The sequence below is a fragment of the Saccopteryx leptura genome, chromosome 2, assembly GCF_036850995.1.
Source record: "Saccopteryx leptura isolate mSacLep1 chromosome 2, mSacLep1_pri_phased_curated, whole genome shotgun sequence".
Taxonomy (NCBI): Eukaryota; Metazoa; Chordata; class Mammalia; order Chiroptera; family Emballonuridae; genus Saccopteryx; species Saccopteryx leptura.
This window is the reverse complement of record NC_089504.1, coordinates 64682038-64708131: the sequence shown is the minus strand read 5'-3', so window position 1 is coordinate 64708131 and position 26094 is coordinate 64682038. Positions and strand designations below refer to the sequence as shown.

The window sequence follows — 26094 nt, the reverse complement described above, 5'->3', positions numbered from 1 at the left end:
CTATCTAAGTTAAGACGTTAACGAACAACAGACTAATACCAAAGACAGCTGACAGGACATGACACTATAGAAGTTAACAGGGAATACAATTTTAATAAAGAATATCAACAAGATAAAAGTTGATTTTTTGCAATGACTAAACTCTGATAAAAAAAGGCAGAGATAAAAACTAAGAATTTTTTAAGTGTAAGTTATGAAGACAAAAAGAGTGCTAGAATAAATTTGAAAATGTAGACAAATGAACAATTTAAAAATATATAACTTCAAAAATGGATTTAATAAAAAACTTCAAAAGAAACATAATCATTAAAGAAACAACCTATCCCTTTAAAAAATAAAGGGAGAAGAAGAAGTAAAGAGAAATAAGAATCAGAAAGAAAACCATCATCAGGCCCGAATAAAGTTTATGAGTTCAACCAAACATGAAAGACAATTACAATCTTAATTACAGAGAAAAAAGAAGAGAACAGAGAAATTGACAGTTATTGTGGGTTCAGTTCTACCATGATACCAAAACCAGACATTATAAAATAATGTCACCAAAATAGACACTAAAAATCCTAAACTAAATATTAGCAAACCAAATCCAGCAATGTTTCTTTTTTTTAAATTAACAAAGTTCATTTATCCTAAGATTGCACAGATGGCTATATTAGAAAAACCTATTAATATAAATTTATCACAATAACATACTGGAGAAAAATTAGCAGTAAATGGCAAAATCCGATTTGAAAAGTTAAGTAGGAAGTAGACTGATATGTATTATATATGGTTTTATGATCATGGAGAAAACTACAAAAAGATTCACAAGAGATTATTTATATGCCCTGGTTAACAGAATGGTACTAAAAGAAAAGAAAGGTCAGAGTACAGTAAAGAAATCTTTTCAAAGAATTTATTAAATAAAAACAGTAAGCCCTTGTAGGAAAATGGCCTGAGATTGGAACTCTGTCCTGACACAAGTCTTTGCTGTGGACTTTGGAACGCCAAGTCCTGCGGGGGCAAGCACTGGTAAGATTGTTTAAAGGAAGCTTCTGAACCTTTCAGCCGTTTCCTGCATACCTGCAAGGTTTTAGTTCATCATCCTTCTCTGTTCCTGGGCCTATGCTCTGCTAACTTGCTTACTGATTAAAGAAAAAAGTAAATACAATGAGGCTGCAGAGATCTGGGCTCTCAGTCCAAGAGGCTGGGAGTTCCCTGTACCCATCTTTTCTTCATGCATGTCTTTTGTGTTTTTTCTTAAGTCCTGCAGCTCCTTCCTCTCTTGCATACCCATTACAGAGCTGGTCTCAGCAAACCCTCATGTCAAAAAGAAAAAAAAAATGAAAAGGGGGGAGAAAAAGAGACTAATCAATATCAAAATAAGGGTTCACCATATAAATTATCTTGAAACTATAGAGAATGATTGCTTGTCATTCTCTAAACTTTAAAGTAACAATAAGTTGACAGCAAATGCCAGTCAAATAATTTGAGGACGTTGTTTTACCTGAATACTATTTTGAACTGCATAAATTCCACATTGAAAAAATACTTTAAACTTGAAATTTTAAGAAAACCAGATAGAAGGTGACGGAAGACAATTTGACTTTGGGTGAGGGGTATGCAACATAATCAAATGTCAAAATAATCTGGAGATGTTTTCTCGGAACATATGTACCCTGATTTATCAATGTCACTGCATTAAAATTAATAAAGATAAGATAAAAAAAAACTTGAAATTTTAAATAACATCATCTAATCAAGTAGTTAGCATCATAATCCCATGTCTCTGTACCTTACAATATACTACTTCTTTTATCTAGAAGGTACTATCTCTTCTCTATCTGCAAAATATTTCACATAAACCAGTGTTATAGGTATATAAGAGACACAGTAGGAGATAAACCTGCCCAGGAACGAGTCTAAAAGACCTGATATGAGAGTATCTTAGAGAAAATCCTGGAAGTACAGCTTAACAAAGAGTTAGGTTTTAGTTTAAATGTAATCATATAAATGCAATTACATATGAAACTATTTTTTAGAAAAAGACAATGAATGTTATGATTTTCAAACAATAGTGTAACTATACAAAGCAAGAATTGTGAATTCATACTATAAATCATCATGATTTTTTAAAAATGAATAATAATATCTTAACATTAGAAAGACAATTTATTAATTATGAGTATCAAAATAGGTAAATAAATGTATCCACATAAATTGGCAAAAAGGGGTCTGAGAAAGGTGGCACAGCCCTGGACAGGTAGCTTAGTTGGTCAGAGCACCATCCATCCCAATATATATGATAACAAGGTTGCGGGTTTGATCCCTAATCAAGACACACATAAGAATCAACCAAGGAATGCATAAATAAGTGGAACAACAACTTGATCTTTTCTCTCTCTCTCTCTCTCTCTCTCTCTCTAATATTAATAGATAAAATAAAAAAATCTTTAAAACAAATTCAATGAAAAATAAAACTAAAAAATAAAATGGGGGTACACACCAAAAGAAAGTGGTAGGTCAGCCCTACAATAACAAAAGACAATGCTTATATTTATAGTCATGTTTAGCCACACTGATACCTTATTTCACAGTGGCAATTGTATATTAATACTTATTTCATTTTTTCATTTTGATTGGGTTGTTCAAGAAAAGAAGAAAAGGCAGTGACAGTGTAGTTGAAATATATATTGTATTGAAAAAATAGGACCTCAAAGAAACTTCTGTCATTTTTAAGTCTCTTTTCTTTCCCTATACAACAAGTCCAAATTATTTTTATTTTTATTTATTAAAATCACTTCAATGTGTTTATTCTTTTCCAACTCAACCCATTACAGGATTTGTGATGTAATTTCATATCATCCCAGAGCAAGAACAGTCATTGTTCCACTAATATTAACAAAGTCCCTACTCCATAAAAAGAATAAGATGGGTATGGGAAATATAAAAATGAAATAGTATCTAACTTTAAGGATGGCACAGAGAAGACTTTGGAGAATTATAATTCAAGAGGCTAAGTATAATCGGGGAAAACCACAAGAAAATACAGACGTACAGGCAAGAGATGACAAAGATTCTTGGCTGGACAAATTTTAGTCAGGTTCCTCTGAATCCTCTTCCCAATATGGCCCATGTGTACTTCTTTATAGAACAGGGGTCCCCAAACTTTTTACACAGGGGGCCAGTTCACTATCCCTCAGACCACTGGAGGGCCGGACTATAAAAAAAACTATGAACAAATCCCTATGCACACTGCACATATCTTATTTTAAAGTAAGAAAACAAAACGGGAACAAATACAATAATTAAAATAAAGAACAAGTAAATTTAAATCAACAAACTGACCAGTATTTCAATGGGAACTACAGGCCTGCTTTTGGCTAATGAGATGGTCAATGTGCTCCTCTCACTGAGCACCAATGAAAGAGGTGCCCCTTCCGGAAGTGCGGCAGGGGGGCGGATAAATGGCCTCAAGAGGCCGCATGCGGCCCGCGGGCCGTAGTTTGGGGACCCCTGTTATAGAATCCAGTTTTAGCAAGAATCCTGCTAAGTCCCTTTAGCAAGAATTCCCCACCTGGGACATATCATTAAACTCCCTTTCCCGCCTGACCAGGAGGTGGCGCAGTGGATAGAGCGTCGGATTGGGATGCAGAGGACCCAGGTTCCAGAGCCTGAGGTCGCCAGCTTGAGCGCGGGCTCATCTGGTTTGAGCAAAAAGCCCACCAGCTTGAACCCAAGGTTGCTGGCTCCAGCAAAGGGTTACTCAGTCTGCTGAAGGCCCGTGATCAAGGCACGTATGAGAAAGCAATCAATGAACAACTAAGGTGTTGCAACACGCAATGAAAACTAATGATTGATGCTTCTCATCTCTCTCTGTTCCTGTCTGTCTGTCCCTGTCTATCCCTCTCTCTGACTCACTCTTTGTCTCTGTAAAAAATAAATAAATAAACAAATAAACAAACAACTCCCTTTCCCTACTATCCCTCAGGTAATATCTGATCACTTAGCCTGCCTTGAGTAAGAATCCTGTTAGGTTGGTTCAATGGGTAACAACTAACAGAATAATATAAAACCTATAACAAAAAAGTCTGATAGAAGCTAAAAGTTAAAAAATATATATGTAAAATGTTAGGTAAGAAAGAAAATAGAAAACAAAAACAAATAAATCAAATAGTAGTAAAAGAATAGACTTAAACAAAACTATATTAGCAATTACATTACATGTAAAAGTAAACAAGCCAATTAAAACATACAGCCTATCATTCTGGATTATAAAAAAGACCTTTTATTATTTAAAAGATATTCTTTAAATGAAGGACATAGAAAGGATGAAGCTAAAAAGAAGAAAAATGATATCTCATGCAAACATAAAGCAAAAAAACCTGGTGAGTGAGAAAATAAAAGTTTAAGAAAGAAGTATTAGTTGAGATAAAAAGTAATCCTTCATACTGATAAGAGGTCAATTCAACAGAAAGACAAAAATATTAAATTTGTGTGCAACTCATAAGAAGGCTTCAAAATATATGAAGCAAAAGTAGATGGAACCAGAAAAAAAGCAGACAAATTTTAAATCTATTAACCAACTTAAATTTAATTTATATTTAAAGAACACTACACCTGGCAAGTGCAGACTATATACTGTTTTCAAATGCATGTGAAACATTTTTAAAAAGTTACCTGATAACACTGGGGAACAAATTTTTTTTCATTTTCTGTTGCATGAGGTTTTAGAACTGTTTCTATATATTTCTGCATTGCTGATTCCAAATCTGAAATCCATTTTTGGTGCATGCTCTAGTTTTTATGCAATTTTAATTTCTTTTTGTTACAGTTAATGGCATGCATTGGTTTTTAAACTGGAGTTAAAGGGCAACAACTCTTGGATTGAACATAACCACAAGGCAATTAATATTTCACAAACATCACTTTTACATAATTGTAGTTGTTTCTAAATGTAAAAAATTATTATCTGATAAAAACACCCTTTATTTTAAGATCGGAATCATGACTTCTTTGAGTAGGCGTAAATGTAAGAATAGTCCTGACACCTTCTGTTATATATGTGGCTGTTACACACTTCAAAGTCAAAGGCACAATATTTCATCATGTGACACGTGCATATATTGCCTATTTTCAAGTTCCCCTTAGCGATCAAGACAAAAATTGGGCTCCTCATATTGTGTGTCATAATTATAAGGAAATGCTTCATGACTGGACAAAAAGAAAACACAAAGGAATGCCTTTTGGTATTCCCATGGTTTGGTGCAAACCTAAGGACCACAGCAGTGACTGTTATTTCTGTCTGATCCATACAAAGGGCATCGGCAAGAAAAAATGGCATATGATCGCATATCTTAATATTCCTTCAGCAATACAACCTATCCCACACTCTGAGACACTCCTGGTTCCAGTTCTCAATGGTTTTATTTCTCCTAAGGACGAAGAAAGTGAACATGGTTATCAAGTGTATTTTGATAAGATGCATGAGGAAATGGTTGTAAAATCTTAAGGGTCTTCTTCTAATGCCAAGCACTCATTAACCTCTCAGCAGTTTAGCCAACCGAATTGAATGACTTAGTAAGAGATTTGGGCCTATCAAAGAAAGCAGCTGAGTTATTAGCCTCCAGGCTTCAAGAAAAGAATGTACTTCACCGGTCAGCTAAAGTATCCCATTTCAGGAAGTGTAAACAAATTTCTGTGGACTTTTTTTCCGAAGACAAACACTTTGTTTACTGTCATGATATCTGTAGTCTTCTCAGCCAGCTAGGTGTTACCACTTACAGTCCAACAGGATGGCGGCTATTTCTTGACAGCTCTAAATGAAGTCGGAGATGTGTTCTCCTACACAATGGTAATGTTCATGCAGTGGTAATGTTTATTCAACTCATCTGTGAGAAGATTATAATGACATAAAAGTTGTCCTCGACTTTCTGAAGTATGAGGAGCATAACTGGAACATTTGTGTGGATCTTAAAATGGTAAATTTCCTGCTAGGACAACAGAGAGGTTTCACATATCCTCGCTTTCTGTGTTTGTGGGACAACCGAGCTTGGGAGAAACACTGAACACAGAAGGAGTGGCTGAAACATGAAGATCTGGAAGTAGGGATGCAAAATATTGTGAATGAACCTGTACTTAATCGAGACAGGATCATTTTCCCCCACTTCACATCAAACTTGGCTTAATGAAGCAGTTTGTTCAGGCTTTGAATAGAGAAAGTGAATGCTTTCAACATATTATTTCTGCTTTTCCTGCCTTGTCTTTCGAGAAGATAAAAGCAGGTATATTCGATGAACTTCAAATTCAAACCCTCATATGTGATGAAGAATTTGCCAGGAAGATGAATAAGGAGGAGAAAGCAGCATGGCAGTCTTTTGTGGCAGTTACAAAGAACTTCCTTGGCAACAAAAAAGCAGAAAACTATGAACTTCTGGTTCAAAGGATGCTGTTGGCTTTCCGCGACATTGGATGTAACATGAGCGTTAAGATTCACTTCGTGGCCCTGGCCAGTTGGCTCAGCGGTAGAGCATCGGCCTGGCATGCGGGGGGACCCGGGTTCGATTCCCAGCCAGGGCACCTAGGAGAAGCGCCCATTTGCTTCTCCACCCCCACCCCCTCCTTCCTCTCTGTCTCTCTCTTCCCCTCCCGCAGCCAAGGCTCCATTGGAGCAAAGATGGCCCGGGCGCTGGGGATGGCTCCTTGGCCTCTGCCCCGGGTGCTGGAGTGGCTCTGGTCGCGGCAGAGCGACACCCCGGAGGGGCAGAGCATCGCCCCTTGGTGGGCAGAGCGTCGCCCCTGGTGGGCGTGCCAGGTGGATCCCGGTCGGGCGCATGCGGGAGTCTGTCTGATTGTCTCTCCCCGTTTCCAGCTTCAGAAAAATACAAAAAAAAAAAAAAAAAAAGATTCACTTCGTGAATAGTCACGTTGATAAGTTTCCCCAAAATCTTGGAGCTGTTAGTGATGAGCAGACTACTGCTGGAGCATCAAATGAAATTGTCCTCAACAAGTACACAAACGCAAGAGCTACAAACGCAAATTTTTGCCTGAATAGAATTTAAATAAGTTTTGAGCAAATTTTATGATTAAAATAAGTGTTTTAATATGTTCTATTTCAAAATTGTAGGCAAATTCTGATGCCATCATATCTTTTAGTGTATTAGTGTATTTACTGCATTATATAAATTATTATATTTTCACAAAGATGATGCCCAAGAAGACATCTACCTTCATTATGTTAAACTAAATATTGAAAATTTTACAATAAGATGAAAACTTAAAACCTTTAATTGCAAAAAAACTGTAGCTTACTGAGAAAAACTAATGTCAGATTTGAGATCAGGACACTCGAATTAGGTAAGAACAAGTGTTTCTGTGGATGCAACAAAAATTTTGTTCCCCAGTGTAATTTGAATCACAAAACAGTCCACAAATTTCAGAGGCCTGAAACTATAAAAAGTATAATATGGGAGTCCCAGAGGAAAATAAAACAAAGAAAGGGAACAAAAAGAATATTTAGAGAAATAATGGCACAAACCTCCCCAAATTTTATGAAACCTACATATACACAAATCCATGAAGTTCAATGAGTTCTAAGATAAATAAATTCAAAGTAATACATACCAAAGCACATTAAAAATCAAACTATCAAAGCTAACAATAGAGAACCTTGAAAATAGTAAGAGAGAAGTGATTCAATGCATTCAAGAAATTCAAGAGTAGGAATTCTCAATAAGACTCATAGCCAGCTTCTCATCAGAAACCATTTAGGTCATATTTAAAGTGCTTAAAGAGAAAACTGTCAAACAAGAATTTTCTATCTGCAAAATTATCCTTCACAAATGAAGGAAAAATTAATACTTTCTTAAATAAACAAAAACTAAGGGAGTTCACTGTTAATAGACATGCCCTACAAGAAATGCTAAAAGCATTTTTTAGGTGGCAATGACAAGACATTAGATAGTAACACAAAAACAAGGAAAGGAAAAGAACTCTGATGACAGTAACTATATAGGTAAATACAAAAGCCAGTATTAAATTTTTCATTGCTATTTCTCTTTTTCCGTACATAATTTAAAAGACAAATGTGTAAACCAATCATTTAAATCTACATTAATGGGCACACAAGGCCTAAAGACATAATTGGTAAAACAATACCACAAAGGAGAAGGTACAGAGGTGTATATAAGCAGAGTTTTGCATACTATCGAAGCTAAGTTAGTATTAATTCAAAACAGATTATTACAATGGTATAATGAAAAAAATAAACACAAAAGACAACAGTAGAGAAAACAAGAAGTAAAAAAATATGAGAAATATAGAAAACAGAGAAAATGGCAGAAATTAGTCTTCCTTATCAGTAAGTACTACAAACGTAAATGAATAAACTATATGAATAGGCAGAGACTGGTAGAATGGGTAAAAAATACAACCTAACTTTATGTTGTCCACAAGAGACTCACTTTAAATCTAAAGACATTTTAAGTTGAAAAGGAAAGGATGAAAAAAGATAACCCATGCAAACAGTAAGCAAAAAAAAAGCTGGAATGGCTATAACTAGTAACAATAAATAAACTCAATGAGATTGTGATATATAGTGAATATATATATATATATATATTTGGTCATTTAGATGATGAAAATATATTTTTCAGATATATTTTCAGATATGACTGAAAAATATATATTTGGTCTTCATCCACAGGTCCTGCCTCATATTTCTCAAAAACCTCTAGAATTTCCTGAGCAATAAAAGCAATGGGGGAATCTTTGGTTATAATATAAAAATTGAGATTTTTTTTTTTTTTTTTACAGAGACAGAGAGAGAGCCAGAGAGAGGGAGGGATAGATAGAAACAAACAGGAATGAAGAGAGATGAGAAGCATTATCATTAGTTTTTCATTGCAACACCTTAGTTGTTCATTGATTGCTTTCTCATATGTGCCTTGACCGTGGAGCTAAAGCAGACTGAGTAACCCCTTGCTCAAGCCAGTGACCTTGGGTCCAAGCTGGTGAGCTTTGCTCAACCAGATGAGCCTGCGCTCAAACTGGTGACCTCGGGGTCTCGAACCTGGGTCCTCAGCATCCCAGTCTGACACTCTATCAACTGCGCCACCACCTGGTCAGGCAAAAAATTAAGGGATATTTTATTGCTTCATATTCATTTTGAAATATCCCCTAATTTTTGTGAGCATTATATTTGGTCTCTTGTCCTCAGTTTCTGAAAACACTTCAGAGCCAAAGAAGTAAAATAGGTGTCTATTATTCAAAACACACCTGTTCCACCACTATTGGGTTTATGTTAATAAAGATGGCTTTTACAAAGCATCTCCAGACATGAATAGAAGGTTGGAACTTTAAGTCCCACCCTCTGATTTCTGGGGAGGAGACAAGGAGCTAGAGGTTGAATCAAACACCAATGACCAATGAGTAATTTATCATGCCTCCATTTAATGAAGCCTCCATAAAAATACAAAAGGAGAGGTTTTTGGGAGTTTCCATGATGGAAAACCAGAACACTTGCAACTATGCTGAGTCTCAAAATCCATAAACACAAAAGTTCCTTTGATCAGAAGCTCAACCTACAAATCTCTTCAGATGGCTGTTGGTTCATAGTCTTTTAACATGCTTTGTAATAAATCTATAATCTAGTTAGTAAACGGGTTTTCATAATTCTATGAGCTATTCTAGCAAATTAACCAATTCCAAGGAAGGGGTTATTAGAACCTTCCATTTATACCTGATCAGTCAGAAACACAGGTAATAACTGAGTTAAATTCTTGATACCCTCCTGGTGTCTGAGAATTGCATGTTGGTGTAATAAAGCAAACACATTCTGTGGAACTGGGTCCAGGAAACCTTCAGATACTCTTAAGTCAAAAACAGTTACAAAGACAAAGAATATCATGAAAGTTTAAATTCTTCAAGAAGTATAACAATTGTAAATATACATACCTAAAATAAGCCCTAAAATATATAAACATTTAGAAAGTTCAATACCCCATCTCAGTGACGGACACAAAAACAAGACCAAAAAAAAAAGGAAGAATAATAATTAGGGAATTAAATAATGCTATAAATCAACTACATCTAACAGATATATATATATAGGACACTACCCCAAAATAACAAATACACATTTTTCTAAAATACAAATAGAATATGCTCCAGGATAGGCCACACGTTAAGCCACAAATGAAATCTCAATATGTATATTTATAAAGACTGAAATCATCCAAAGTATCTTCTCTGACCATAATGGACTAAAACTAGAAACCATAACAGAAGGAAAACTAAAGAAATTCACCAATATATGGAAATTAAACAACATACTGAAACAATCAATGGGTCAAAGTAAAAATAACAAGAAATTAGAAAATAAAATGAGACAAATGAAAACAAAACCACAAGATATCAAAACTTATGGTATTCAGCAGAACCAAAACATAGAGGGGGGATTTGGGCTGTACACACCTACATTAAAAAATAAATAAAGATCTCAAATCAATAGCCTCACTCCACACCTTAAAGAACTAAAAAATGTAGACCAAGCCCAAAGCTAACAGAAAGGAAGAAATAATAAAGGCTAGAGTACAAATAAGAGAAAAAGAGAACAGAAAAAAAAACATAAAAATCAGTGAAACCAAACACTGATTCTATGAAAAGATCAAGAAAATTGACAAACTTTTAGCCAAACTGAACAACAAAGGATTCAAACTACCAAAATCAGAAATGAAAGTGGGAATACCGCTACTGACATTACAAAAATAAAAAGTGTAGGAAAATACTATGAAAAAAAATATTTGCCAACATTATATAACCTAGATAAAATGGAAAAATTCCTAGTCACATAAACTATCAAAACTGACTCAAGAAGAAATAGAAAATCTAAACAGACCTATAAAAATTGAATTCGTAGCATAAAATGTCACCCCCCAAAAAAAAGCCCAGGACCAGATGGCTTTGTTGGTGAATTCTATCAATCACTGAAAAAATAAAAAATAAAAACAATCTTTCTTAAAATCTTCAACAAAAAAAAAAAAAAAAGAGGGAATGCTTCCCAACTCAATTAGGCAGCATTACCACCTTATAAAAAGATGAACAAAGACACTGTAACATAACTACAGACCAATATCCTTGATGAATATAAATACAAATGTCCTCAACAAAATAGTGGCAAACCACATCCAGCAAAACATTAAAAAGGTTGATTAACCAGGAAGATTTATCCTAAGAATAACAGTGGTTCAATATATGAAAATAATAAAGATAATGGGGAAAAAACCCCACAGATTTTAAAAATACTTAAACTAGAAATGGAAGGAAACATCCTCAATGTAATAATAGGCACTGATAAAATACCCACAAGTAACATCATAAGCATTGAAAGACTAAAAAACTACCCTTAAGATCAGGAACAAGACAAGGATGCCTCATTCATAACACTTCTATTCAACATGGTAATAAAAGTTCCTGAATAGCCAAAGCAATCCTGAAAAAAAAGAATGGAGCCATAGGTATCACACTATCCAAGTTCAAATTATACTAGATATCTATGATAATCAAAACAGCACAGTACTGACAGAAAAACAGACATATAGACCAATGAAACGGAACTGAGAGCCCAGAAATAAAACCACATATATATGGACAAATAATCTTTGACAAAGGAGACAAAAACACACAATGGAGAAAAGAAAGCCTCTTCAATAAATGATGCTGAAAAAATTGGAAAGCCACATACAAAGGAATGAAACTTGACTATAGTTTGTACCCCTGCATTAATTAAAAATGGATCAAAGACCTAAATATAAGAGCTGAAACATTAATTGACATAGAAGAAAACAGAGGTACTAAACTTACGAACTTTGGCTGTAGAGAACATTTTATGATTTTGACCCCAAAGGCAAAGGAAGTAAAGGCAAAAATAAATGAATGGTACTATATCAAACTAGAAAGCTTCTGCACAGCAAAAACAACCAACAAAACAAAAGGTAGCCAACCAAATGGGAGATGGTATTCACAAACAACAGCTCCGATAAAGGGTCAATATCCAAAATAAATAAAGAACTCACAAAGCTCAACAACAAACAATCCAATTTAAAAAATGGGAAGAGCACTTGAACAGATACTTCTTCCAAGAAGACATACAAATGGCCAACAGATACTATATGAAAAGATGCTCATCTTCACTAGCTATTTGAGAAAAGCAAATCAAAACTACAATGAGATACCACCTCATACCTGTTAGGTTGGCTGTTATCAACAAGACAGGTAATAAAAAGTGTTGGAGAGACTACAGAAAAAAAGAAACTCTTATTCACTGCTGATGGAAATGCAAATAAGTACAACCATTATAGAAGAAAGTATGGTGGTTCCTCAAAAAATTGAGAATAGAACTACCCTATGACCCAGCAATCTCTTTACTGGGTATCAACCCAAGGAATTTGAAAACATTGGTACACAGGGACACATGCATTCCTGTGTTCAGTGCAGCATTATTCACAGTGGCCAAGACAGGAACAGCCAAAGTGTCTCTCGATAGAAGATTGAATAAAGAAGATGTGGTACATATATACAATGGAATATTACTCAGCCATAGAAATGATGATCTATAGCCATTTACAAAAACATGGATGGACCTTGAGAACATTATACTGAGTGAAATAAGTAAATCAAAAAAAGCTAAGAACTATATGATTTCACACATAGGTGGGCTATAAAACTGAGACTCATGGACATAGATAAAAGTGAAGTGGTTACCAGGGGGAGGGGGTGGAGAGAGGGAAGTAAAGAGCTGGAGAAATATTTATATGGTGACGGAAAATGATTTGACTTTGGGTGATGGGCACACAATGCAATCAACAGTTCAAATGCTATAGAGATGTTCACCTGAAACCTATATCAATGTCACCACATTAAATTTAGTTTCTAAAGAATAATAATAAAAAAAAAGTTCTAGCCAGAGCATTTAGGTAAGAAAAATAAAAGATATCCAAGTTGGGAAGGAAGAATCAAAATTGCCCCTATCTGCACATGGCATGATCTTATATACAGAAAATAATAAACAATCCCCCCAAAATGATCAGAGCTTTAAATGAATTCAGCAAAGTTGCAGAATACAAGATCAACAGGCAAAAAACAGTTGTATTTTTATATGCTATGAATGAACAATCTATAAATGATAATAATACCACCGTATTGTTCTCTTCTGACCACACTTTCTCATTTTTCACAAGATGGTTGGCTAAGATTTTTCCAAATCTTTAAGTTTTGCTTCCTTTTTGCTTAACAAGTCCATCTTTAAGTTATTTCTCTCTCATCACATTTTACTATCAGCAGTCAGGATTCATCAACCCGTACCTTCAACAGATCGCTTAGCTAAATATTAATTTTATTGCTCACAGAACCCTACTTTTCACAAAACACAAAAACACAAACAATTCAGGCAAGTTCTTTGCCACTTTACAACAAGAATTACTTTTCCTCCAGTTTCCAATAACATGTTCTTCATCTGCTTCTAAGACCTCATCAGGTGGCCTTTATGGTCCATATTTCTACCAACACACTGCACAAGATTACTTAAGTACCTCTAAGAAGACTGAGGCTTTCTCTACAGTTATCCTCTTTTCTAAGTCCTCACCAGAACTACCTTTAAAGGTCTGCTCACAGCAATGTAGGCTTTTTCTAGCATGCACCTCAAAACTCTTCAATTGTCCATTACCCAATTTCAAAGCCACTTCCACATTTTTAGGTATTTGTTAAAAGTATCTCCCCACTTCTCAGTACCATTTTTTGTCTTAGTCCATTTAGAATGCTATAACAAAAATACCATAGACTAAGTGGCTTATAAACAACAAAAGTTTCTCACAATTCTAGAGGTTGGAAAGTACAAAACAGAGAGCTGCCAGATTCAGCATCTAATGAGAACCTACTCCTGGTTTGTAGATAACTTTTTCTGATTCATCTTCTTACTATATCCTCACATGAGCCTGACCAGGTGGTGGCACAGTGGATAGAGCGTCAGACTGGGATGCAGAGGACCCAGGTTCAAGACTCCGAGGTCTCCAGCTTGAACGCGGGCTCATCTGGTTTGAGCAAAAGCTCACCAGCTTGGACCCAAGGTCGCTGGCTTGAGCAAGGGGTTACTTGGTCTGCTGAAGACCCACAGTCAGGGCACAAATGAGAAAGCAATCGAACAACTAAGGTGTCACAACGAAAAACTGATAATTGATGCTTCTCATCTCTCTTCGTTCCTGTCTGTCTGTCCCTATCTATCCCTCTCTCTGACTCTCTCTCTGTCCCTGTAAAAAAAATAAAAAAAATAAAAAAATATCCTCACATGACAAAAGAGGCAAAGATGCTTTCTGGGTCTCTTTTTATAAGGATACTAATCCTACTGATGAGGGATCTGCCTGATGGTCTAATCACTTCCCAAAGCCCTACCTCCAAATACCATTACACTGGGGGAATAGATTCCAACATAAATTTGGAAGATGAGGGAAGCATTCAGTCTATAGGACTAACCCAAGGCAGGTATACCTTAAATCAGGGGTCCCCAAACTTTTTACACAGGGGGCCAGTTCAGTGTCCCTCAGACCATTGGAGGGCCGCCACATACAGTGCTCCTCTCACTGACCATCAATGAAAGAGGTGCCCCTTCCGGAAGTGTGGCGGGGGGCCAGATAAATGGCCTCAGGGAGCTGCATGCAGCCTGCAGGCTGTAGTTTGGGGACACCTGTCTTAAATTCTACTCTACAGATGCTCTCATTTTTTTATACATGAAAACACACCTGTCTGCCATACAAGCATTAAAAAATAATATTAACACATTATAAATATACATTGTATTTGAATAGCATAATTAAAGCAATCATTTAATAACAAAAAGAAACAACTATTTTTAATAGTTACCAGAGGCTTTAGAAGCAGCAACACAAATTTCTTCTGCAATATACTCCCCAGTTGGAAACTTCAGGTAATCGCCCTCAGTTTTCCCAAGGGAATGATAAAGATACACCTGTAGAACTGGATCTATTTGCTTCACAGAATCAGCAATTCCAGGAATATCACCATTCTGATGTATAGGAGATGTCGGTGTCCCTTCCATTTCTGTTACTGTAAGGCAAGCCATTTCCATGCAGAGCCGTTTTCAGAACATTTGCCTATAAGAGAAAACAACATAGTTAACAAATAAAAATGGTATTGATAAGGTATGCTTTATTTACCAAGAAGTCTTCACAGACAGCAATGACTCTGTCTAATCCATTGTTTGAATAAATAGTGTCTTACTATACCCATAAAAGACATCAAGATTATAAACTTCCTGTGAACAAGGACCATAAAATTGTCAAGTTTACAATCTTATTAAGGAAACAAAATATAAGTATGTAACACACAACAAAGAAAATCAGTTACAAACCACAGAAGAGATCCCAGGAGGCAATGTGATTTCTCAACAAATGAATTACTCTGAAAATTGCTTATTGGTGTCTGGAGGGGAAAAACTAACATTTCCAGCTAGGATTAATGAATGAGTTTTACTAGAGCAGTGGTCGGCAAACTCATTAGTCAACAGAGCCAAATATCAAGAGTACAACGATTGAAATTTCTTTTGAGAGCCAAATTTTTTAAACTTAAACTATATAGGTAGGTACATTCCTTATCAAGGTAGCGCCTGCACGTGGTATTTTGTGGAAGAGCCACACTCAAGGGGCCAAAGAGCCACATGTGGCTCGCGAGCTGCAGTTTGCCGACCACTGTAACTAGAGGAAGCTATATTTAAAACTGATCTCAAACAATGGATTGGATTTAGATGGATGGAAGAGGAAGAACATTCCAAGACAGTGAAACTGCTGAAGAGGAGAGAAGTACAAAATTTGTTCAGTAATATATTGGGTTGAAGTGTAGAATTTGAGAAGTTACACAATTTAGGATGGATAGATACTTGTGGCAAAACTGTAGCTACAAACCCATCTGCATTCTTTCCCTTCTTCCTTAATACAGAAGCCCAATTTGTGGAGGAAAGTAATGTATGACAAACAAAACAAATCATTGTACTTCCTCACAGATGTACAGCCATATGAACCAGTTTCAGCAAATGAGATTTAAATGAAAGTTGCTGGGTAGTACTTCCAGGACTAGTCCTTAAAAGGAGGCTGACTTAGCTTCCTTTTTGCTTTTCCCCCCTACTCTCTTCCTACCTGAATCTAAATATAAATATAGGATAGTGAGTCACCTTAAAACCAAGACAACCAAGTAGAAAAGCCCAAGAAAATAAGAGACCTGACAACCTTACACATCTGAATCAATGTCAGGCATCACCTACAATCTATAACCAGACATCCTGCTACTTGTAAATGAATGCACTCTAACTGATATAGTACAAAATTAAGAAAGGTCTGACTGAGTTAATTTCAACTCTACCCAACAATCAATGATTAATTAGAAAGGTAAAATGATGAAGAGTCAGAAAGCTACTGCAATGCTGTATAAGATCCCGAACTGAAAGAGCAACACAATGAGAGGTAAAGCAAGAGCAAAAAGACTTGATACAACCTGGAGACTAAATATTGGAGAAACCAGAAATGGAAGACAGTGTGAAGATTTCAAATTTGTGATAACTATAATATCAAAAAGACCTAATACCTCTTAATATATATGCACCAAACCAAAGAGCACTAAAATATAAAGTATAAGACATCTACTACTGATCTAACAATAGAAACAGACAGAAACACAATCATACTTGGACATTTCAACACATCATTGATGCCTTTAGATAGATCATCCAAACAGAAAATCAATAAAGAAATATCGTCCTTAAATGGGATTCTTCCCAAAATGTCAGATTATATTCTTCTCCAGTGTGCATGGAACATTCTCAAGGATAGACCATATGCTGGACCACAAAACTAACATCAACAAATTCAGGAAGACTGAAATTATACCAAGTATATTTTCTGATTATAAGGCTTTGAAATTAGAATTCAACTGCAAAAAGGAAGTAAAGAAACCCACTGAAATGTGAAAATCAAACAATATACTTCTAAAGAAATGACTGGGTCAAAGAAGGAATAAAGCAGAGATCAAAAGATATATACAGACAAATGAAAATGACAACACAGCCTGACCAGGTGGTGGCACAGTGGATAGAGCGTCGGACTGGGATGCGGAAGACCCAGGTTCGAGACCCCAAGGTTGCCGGCTTGAGCATGGGCTCATCTGGCTTGAGCAAAGCTCACTGGCTTGGACCCAAGGCCCCTGGCTCAAGCAAGGGGTTACTCAGTCTGCTGTAGCCCCACGGTCAAGCCACATATGAGAAAGCAATCAATGAACAGCGATGGTGTCATAACAAAAAAACTAATGATTGATGCTTCTCATCTCTCTCCATTCCTGTCTGTCTGTCCCTATCTATCCCTCTCTCTGACTCTCACTCTGTCTCTGTAAAAAAATAAATAAATAAAAATTAAAAAAATAAATAAAATGACAATACAACATATCAAAATTTCTGGGATGCAGCAAAAGCAGTAATAAACATATGTACCCTGATTTATCAATGTCACTGCATTAAAATTAATAAAAAAGGGGAAGTTTATATCAAGAAACAAGAGAGATCCCAAGTAAACAACCTAATATCACATCTTAAATAAAGAGAAAAAGAAGAACAAAGGCAACCCAAAATCGGCAGAAGAAAGCAAAATAGTAAAAATTAGAGCTGACTAAATGAAACAGAAAACAGAAAAAGTACCTGTATAGCAAAAGTTAATACAACAAAGAGCTGGTTTTCTTAAAAGATCAATAAGAATTAATTGATAAATCCCTGGCCAGACTCACTAAAAAAAAAAAAGAGAAAGGACTCATAAAAACAAAATCTAAAAGGAAAGAGGAGAAATTGCCACAGATATCATAGATATACAAAGGATTGTTGTGTAATACTATGAAAAATTATATGGCACTAAATTCAACAATCTAGAAGAAATGGATAAATTCCTAGAACTATACAATCTTCCTAGACTGAGTCACGAAGAAATGGAAAATGTAAATAGACCCATAATAAAGGAGGAAATAGAAACAGTTATCAAAAACCTCCCCAAAAATAAAAGTCCAGGGCCAGATGGCTACACTAGTGAATTCTACCAAATATTCATAGAAGAGTTGATTCCTATTCTTCTCAAAGTCTTCCGAAAAATAAAAGAAGCAACACTCCCCAACATATTTTATGAGGCCAACATAATCTGCATACCAAAACCTGACAAGGACAAAAAAAGAAAACTACAGACCAATATCTCTAATGAATACAGATGCAAAAAATACTAAACTAAATACTAGCAAATCAAATACAACACATTAAAAAAAAATAATACATCACAATCAAGTGGGATTCATTCCAGGAGCACTAGGATGGTTCAACATAAGGAAATGGATTAACGTTATACACCACGTCAACAAAACAAGGTCACAAATCATATGATCCTATCAACAGAAGCAGAAAAGGCATTCAATAGGAAACAACATCCCTTTATGTTCAAAACATTCAATAAAATGGGTACAGAAGAAAGTATCTCAACATAATAAAGCCCATATATGACAAACTATCAGCTAATATACTAAATGGTGAAAAACTGAAAGGTTTTTCTATAAAATTAGGAACAAGTCAAGGCTGCCCACTATGTCCATTCCTGTTAAACACAGTGCTGGAAAATTTAGCCAGAGTGATAGGACAAGAGGAAGAAATAAAAGGCATTCAGATCAAAAAAGAAGAAGTAAAAGTTTCACTTTTTGCAGATGACATAATCCAATATATAGAAAACCCCAAAGACTTCACAGAAAGACTAACAGAAACAATAAACCAATACAGTAAGGTCACAGGATACAAAATCAATATACAGAAGTCTACTGCTTTCATATATGTCAACAATGAAACTTTGGAAAATGAACTCACAAAAATAATCCCTTTTACAGTTTCAACAACAAAATAAATAAATAAATAAATAAATAAAATACCTGGGGATAAACTTAATAAGAAATGTAGAGTATCTATATACTAAAAACTACACAGCATTATTAAAGAAAATTGAAAAAGACACAATGAAATAGGAAAATATTCCATGTTCATGGGTTGGAAGAATCAACATAGTTAAAATGGTCATATTACCCAAAGAAATATAGAAAATTAATGCAATTCCCTTCAAAATTCCAATATCATTTTTTAAAGAAATGGAACAAAAAATCACCAGGTTTGTATGGAAACATAAAAAAAACCTCAAATAGCCAAAGCACTACTGAGAAAGAAAGAACAAAGCTGGAAGTATTATAATACCTGACTTCAAATTATACTGAAGAGCCATGATAATCAAAACAGCACGGTGCCTGACTAGGCGGTGGTGCAGTGGATAGAGCGCCGGACTGGGATGCGGAGGACCCAGGTTTGAGACCCCGAGGTCACCAGCTAGAGCACGGGCTCATCTGGTTTGAGCAAAGCTCACCAGCTTGGACCCAAGGTTGCTGGCTCGAGCAAGGGGTTACTCGATCTGCTGAAGGCCCACGGTCAAGGCACATATGAGAAAGCAATCAATGAACTAAGGTGTTGCAATGAAAAAACTGATGATTGATGCTTCTCATCTCTCTCCCTTCCTGTCTGTCTGTCCCTATCTATCCCTCTCTCTGACTCTCTCTCTGTCTCTCTAAAAAAAAAAAAAAAAAAAAAAAGGCCTGACCTGTGGTGGCGCAGTGGATAAAGCGTTGACCTGGAAATGCTGAGGTCACCAGTTCGAAACCCTGGGCTTGCCTGGTCAAGGCACATATGGGAGTTGATGCTTCCAGCTCCCCCCTCCTCTGTCTCTCCTCTCTCTCTCTCTCTCTCTCTCTCTCTCTCTCTGTCTCTCCCTCTCCTCTCTAAAATGAATTAAAAAAAAAACACAGCATGGTATCAGCAAAAAAAAAAAAAAAAAAAAAAGACACATAGACCAATGGAACAGAATTGAGAGCCCAGAAATAAAACCACATATACGGTATATAGTCAAATCATCTTCAACTAAGGAGCCGAAATCACACAACAGAGGAAAGAAAGTCTCTTCAATAAACAGTGCTGGAAAAACTGGAAAGCCGCATGCAAAATAATGAAACTTGATTACAGTTTGTCCCCCTGCACAAAAATCAATTCAAAATGGATCAAAGACCTAAACATAAGATCTGAAACAATAAGTTACATAATAGAAAACATAGGCACTAAACTCATAGACCTTGGCCGTATAGAACAATTTATGAATTTGACCCCAAAGGCAAGGGAGGTAAAGGCAAAATAAATGAATGGGACTATATCAAACTAAAAAGCTTCTGCACATCAAAAGAAACTGACAACAAAACAAATGGACAGCCAACAAAATGGGAGATGATATTTTCTCTTTTTTTTTTTTTTTAATTTTTTTTTTCTGAAGCCGGAAACAGGGAGAGACAGTCAGACAGACTCCCGCATGTGCCCCACTCTAGCGCCTGGGGCAGAGGCCGAGGAGCCATCCCCAGCACCCGGGCTATCCTTGCTCCAGTGGAGCCTCGGCTGCGGGAGGGGAAGAGAGAGACAGAGAGGAAGGAGAGGGGGAGGGGTGGAGAAGCAGATGAGCGCTTCTTCTGTGTGCCCTGGCCGGGAATCGAACCTGGGACTTCTGCATGCCAGGCTGACGCTCTACCACTGAGCCAAGCGGCCAGGGCTGATGATATTTTCAAACAACAACTCAGATAATGGCCGAATATCCAAAATATACAAAGAACTCACAAAGCTCAGCAAGAAATAAGCAATCCAATTAAGAAATGGGGAGAGGACATGAACAGATACTTCGCCCAGGAAGAAATACAAATGGCCAACAGATATAAGAAAATATGCTTATCTTCACTAGCTATTCGAGAAATGCAAATCAAAACTACAATGAGATACAACCTTACACCTGTTATAATGGCTACTACCAACAAGACAGGTAACAGCAAAGTGTTGGAGAGGCTGTGGAGAAAAGGAACTCTCATTTACTGCTGGTAGGAATGCAAATTAGTGCAACCATAATGGAAGAAAGTATGATGGCTCCTCAGAAAACTAAGAATAGAACTATCATATGACCCAGCAATCCCTTCTTTCTCTCCATATCTTCCTCTCTTGCTCACTCTCTTTCTCAAAAGAAAAAAATATATATATAGGAAAACTCAATATTGTTCTGACATTAATTCTTTTTCCAGATTGATCTACAGATTCAGACAAGTCTCAAAATTTTAGTAACTCATATTTTTGGAAATCTAGAAAGAAACTAAAATCTATATGAAAAACAAAAAATAACAATAATAGCCAAAACAATCCTGAAAAGCAAACTTGAAGGATTTACACTACCAGACATCAAATTTACTATAAAGTTATAATAATTAAGTTAGGTTGGTATTGGCATAAATATCCACAAACAGCAAATGAAATAGAGTTCAAAGAAATATCCTCATATAAGGTCACCTAGTTTATAAGAGATGTGTCACTACACTGGTGAAAATATCTTGGTCTTTTCAATAAATGTTTCTCAGTTAGTTGGTAATCGAGATGGGAGAAGAAAAATCTTGACTTCTGCTTTACACCTTACCCAAATATTAATTTGAGATAGATAATTATTCAAAGGTAATAAATACTCCAGAAAAAAAATAAGAATATTTTCATGGTGTGCATGAATAAAGGGGGTTTTATGGAAAGTAACCTCACAGGGTGATCTGATCATAAATTCTTAACTGGGCAGGTCATGGTGGGTCTTACCCCAGGTCTTTATCTTCTTCAGTGAAAGGTTTAAACCAGCCCTGTCCACTGTTCTTGTGCATCTAGATCAGGGGTTCCCAAACTTTTTATACAGAGGGTCAGTTCACTGTCCTTCAGACCGTTGGAGGGCTGGACTATAAAAAAAACTATGAACAAATCCCTATGCACACTGCACATATCTTATTTTAAAGTAAAAAAACAAATGGGAACAAATGCTATATTTAAAATAAAGAACAAGTAAATTTAAATCAACAAACTGACCAGTATTTCAATGGGAACTATGGACCTGCTTTTGGCTAATGAGATGGTCAATGTGCTCCTCTCACTGACCACCAATGAAAGAGGTGCCCCTTCCGGAAGTGCGGCGGGGGCCGGATAAATGGCCTCAGGGGGCCTCATGCGGCCAGTGGGCCGTAGTTTGGGGACTCCTGATCTAGATGTACACTTCTTTAAAATACCAGAAGTTGCCAAAAGTAATACCCCTAAAAGGGGGTATTAACCCTAAAAAGAGTACATAATCTTGTTAACTCCCCTGTAATGCCTTTTCCCCACCTCCAGGTAATCTTTCCTTCCTTAATTCGAAATGCACAAAAGAGACTGGAAAACTGTGGCAAAGCATTTGAGATCTTGCACCTGGCATGTGATCAGTTTGGCTCAAATAAACTCTTATAAAAATTCTCTATAGGTTTACACATTTCTTATATTGACATAACCTCTTCAAGTGTGCATGGAACATTCACATTAAATTGTACCATATACTGGAATGGTGTATAAACTACAGTAAGTTTCAGTTCATTTGAAAAGGCTGAATTTATAAGAATTATGTTCTTGGCCCTGGCCGGTTGGCTCAGTGGTATAGCATCGACGCAGCATGTGGAAGTCCAGAGTTTGAGTCCTGGTCAGGGCACACAAGAGAAGTACCCATCTGCTTCTCCACCCTTTTCCCTCTCCTTCCTCTCTCTCTCTCTCTTCCCCTCCTGTGGCCAAGGCACCATTGGAGCAAAGTTGACCCAGGCGCTGAGGATGGCTCTATGGCCTCTGCCTCAGATGCTAGAATGGCTCCGGCACAACAGAGCAACGCCCCAGATGGGCAGAGCATAGCCTCCTGGTGGGCATACCAGGTGGATGGATCCCAGTCGGGCGCATGCGGGAGTCTGTCTGACTGCCTCCCTGCTTCTAACTTTGGAAAAACATACACACACAAAAATAAATAAATAAATAAATTTATGTTCTTAAACCTTAATGAAGTTAAATTAGAAACTAATAATGGCCCTGGCCAGGTAACTCAGTTGGTTAGAGCGTCTTCCCGATACACCAAGGTTGTAGGGCACATACAAGAATCAAACAATGAATTAATGCTTAAAATCAATTTCTCTCTCGTTCTCTTAATTTTAAAAAAGAGAGTAATATTAAGAGGATATCTAGAAAATCTCTCAATATTGCAAAATTAAAATATTTCTAAGTAACATGGAAAACCATTACCTTCTGTTCCTTTGTCCATAATACTATTCCAGAAGACAAAAGGTTGTTACCTCCATAATTCCTGGCCCTCACCTAATAAACCTAAAAAGTTCTTTGAGAATGGTTTAAGAAAAGTAGAAAATCTACTGTTAAAGCTGTTGGGAATAATATCTAAAAACAACTTCTGGCCCTAGCCTGGTAGCTCAGTTGGTTGGAGCATCATCCTTATGTGCTAGGGTTGTGGGTTTGATTCCCAGTTGGGGCACTGACAGGAATCAACCAATAAATGGGCATGGATGAGTGGAAAACAAATCAATGTTCTCTTTTCTCTCTCTCTCTCTCTCTCTCTCTCAAATCAATAATAAATAAATAAAGTTTCCACTACTTATGTTAATGGGAAAGGGAAAAATCCTTCCTCCTTCTTCTGGTTCTTTTGGCTGGTTAAATAATCAAATCAACATAAGGCAGATTAACAAGAGAAAATCAAATTAATTTCATGCACAAGGGAACCTCACATACATGAAAGAGTCAAAGACCCACAAACATGAGAGGAGACCCCACATATATGAGAGGTCCAGGGACAGAAAGTTAAAATGAGGTATACTGGCATTCTAAGTAAAGGATGAGGTAAGGCACCTTGGGGCTTCCCAGGGGAGGAAGGTCATTGCAAGACAATACAAGGAGCAGACACTCAGTAACTAGTAGTGTGTGCATATAGATAAGTCAGAAGTTATCTCTTATAATCTCTTATTATGGGCAAGGCTGCTAATTTAAATTCTTCCAGTCGTTAAGGGAGAGGAGTAAAAGTTCTCTTAAGCCTGAAGTCTCTCTTGTCTTTAACTCAAAATCATCTGCAAAGAGGCACATCTTGGGATGACTCATTCTGAACATCTATCTACATTCAATAGATTCTAGTTTGGGTTCTTCAATTTAAAGCAGAAATGTACAGCTGGGGTGGATTTTATGGTGTGGATTATGACTCAAATTGTTTTTTTTTTTCAAAGTATGCCTATTCTTAGAAAAAATATAAAAGGAATGTTAAACAATTCCCCCAGCTACCTGTTAGCATCCAAACAAACCTTTTAATTGTCTTTACCTATTCTCATGACTACTTTAAGCTAATTGGTTTCTACCATATATTTGCCTACCCAAACATACATTCAAGTGCACATCTGACTAATTATATCTAATGCAATATTTCTCTAAACTATAATCAAACATACAAGTAAGGAGACAGCCAAGAAAAGTTACATAACATGAATTGTACAAGGGCAGAGTGTCTACTTTGAGCTTCCTGTCAAAGTTAATAGGAACACCCTATCATTAACAAAAATCATCAGTGATAAGAATTTGGATCTATTGCCCTGGCCTGGTAGCTCAACTGGTTAGAGCAGGCATGGCCAACATATGGCCCGCAGGCGGATCCAGCCCACATAATGAGTTTATGTGACCCATGATTAAATTTTTAATATTCTCCGCTACTTTAAAATCTCAGCTACTCAGAAGTGAAAGCATCTTTGATTATTGGAAATTGAGAAATTTAACAAGATAGTGGTGATACATGGAAAAGAATTCCACGTGTGACTAATCTAGGGTTAACTTCCAATAATTCGTCAAATGGATTAGCAATACTTCTTATTTTTTAAAAAAATTCATTATAAGGATTTACAACTTTTGTACTCATCTGTACTCAGTATGAACTACTTGACATTTAGCGGAGATGTAAAACCCACATTCTTTTAGGCGGAGTTTGCCAGTACGCACCCAAGGTCAAACAATTCGTTACTTTTGTGGTCGAGTGTGCTGAATCAAGTGGTGTTGTAGCATAGACAATAGCTGCAGTTGATAACTGAAAACAGGTCCAGGCTGTTTGTAAAACGAAATATTTATAATTGTTTTATTTGTGATATAACCCCTTCAAGCTCATTCTATTAAATAAATGTTTTGATTGATTGTGATACAGTTTGGATATTTATACAGTATGTAATTATACTTTTATTAAAAAATATTTTTATTAAAATATATATTAAAATATTTTTCACTCACTTACATTTATTCATAAACAAATTACATAATAAAATTGTTTACTTAAATGAATCATTTTTGTATTTAACACTCTTTAATTTTAATATTTCATCTGGCCCGTGAATAAAGTTTTCTTTCTAATCTGGCCTGGGGGCAAAAACTGTTGGCCAAGCCTGGATTAGAGTGTCATCCTGATACTCCAAGGCTGCAGGTTCAATCCCTGGCCAGGGCACATATAACAATCAATTAAGGCATGCATGAATGAATAGAGTAACAAATTGATGTTTCTCTCTCTCTCAATAAATAGAAAAAAATTTTTAAAGAATTTTTAAAAAGAATTGAATCTACTTTTCAGCAACTATTTGAAAAAGTAATAACAGAAAACTTCTCTGAGTGTGTTGGTCAAATAAGTTTGTAAATATGATATATATGTTTGCTCGCTTGTGACTTATATTGGGTGTGGGGGACAGGCTATATAAGCAGGCCAGGTCGTTGTAGCCTAAGGTTTGGTTTTGGGATTAAGCTTTTCCCCACACCCTTGACTGATTGTATGATCTGGGTGGTGCACTCTCATGGGAATCCAATTATGCCTTGGATAAGTGACTTTGTATCGGGGACTTCCTTGTTTGTATATTGGATTAAGGGATTTTGGTTTTCTACACTATAAAGTGGGACAGACCAGGAGCTGGCACACACAGTTCCTGCTATCACAATTGCAGGGGCTTCCCTGATCCCTTGCCCTTCATGGGAAGAGCTGGTTTTCTGCTTTTCCCTTGTCTTCTTTTGTGGTTTGCTTGTCTTGGTGAGACACCAATAAATAGGATGGCCCCCCATCCTCTGACTCCGCCATT

At 36.3% G+C, this 26094-nt stretch overlaps 1 protein-coding gene across 3 annotated transcripts in view; it reads right to left on the bottom strand.

Annotated features, from left to right (window-relative positions):
* JAK2 (Janus kinase 2) overlaps positions 1 to 26094 on the bottom strand; it is a 128212-nt gene that overhangs the window by 67804 nt on the left and 34314 nt on the right. For all 3 annotated transcript variants that reach the window (XM_066368098.1, XM_066368099.1, XM_066368096.1), the window contains exon 3: positions 14893 to 15143. In XM_066368098.1, coding sequence (XP_066224195.1) covers positions 14893 to 15118 — 226 coding nt within the window. In that variant the 5' untranslated portion in view covers positions 15119 to 15143. The remainder of the gene's footprint in view (positions 1 to 14892; positions 15144 to 26094) is intronic.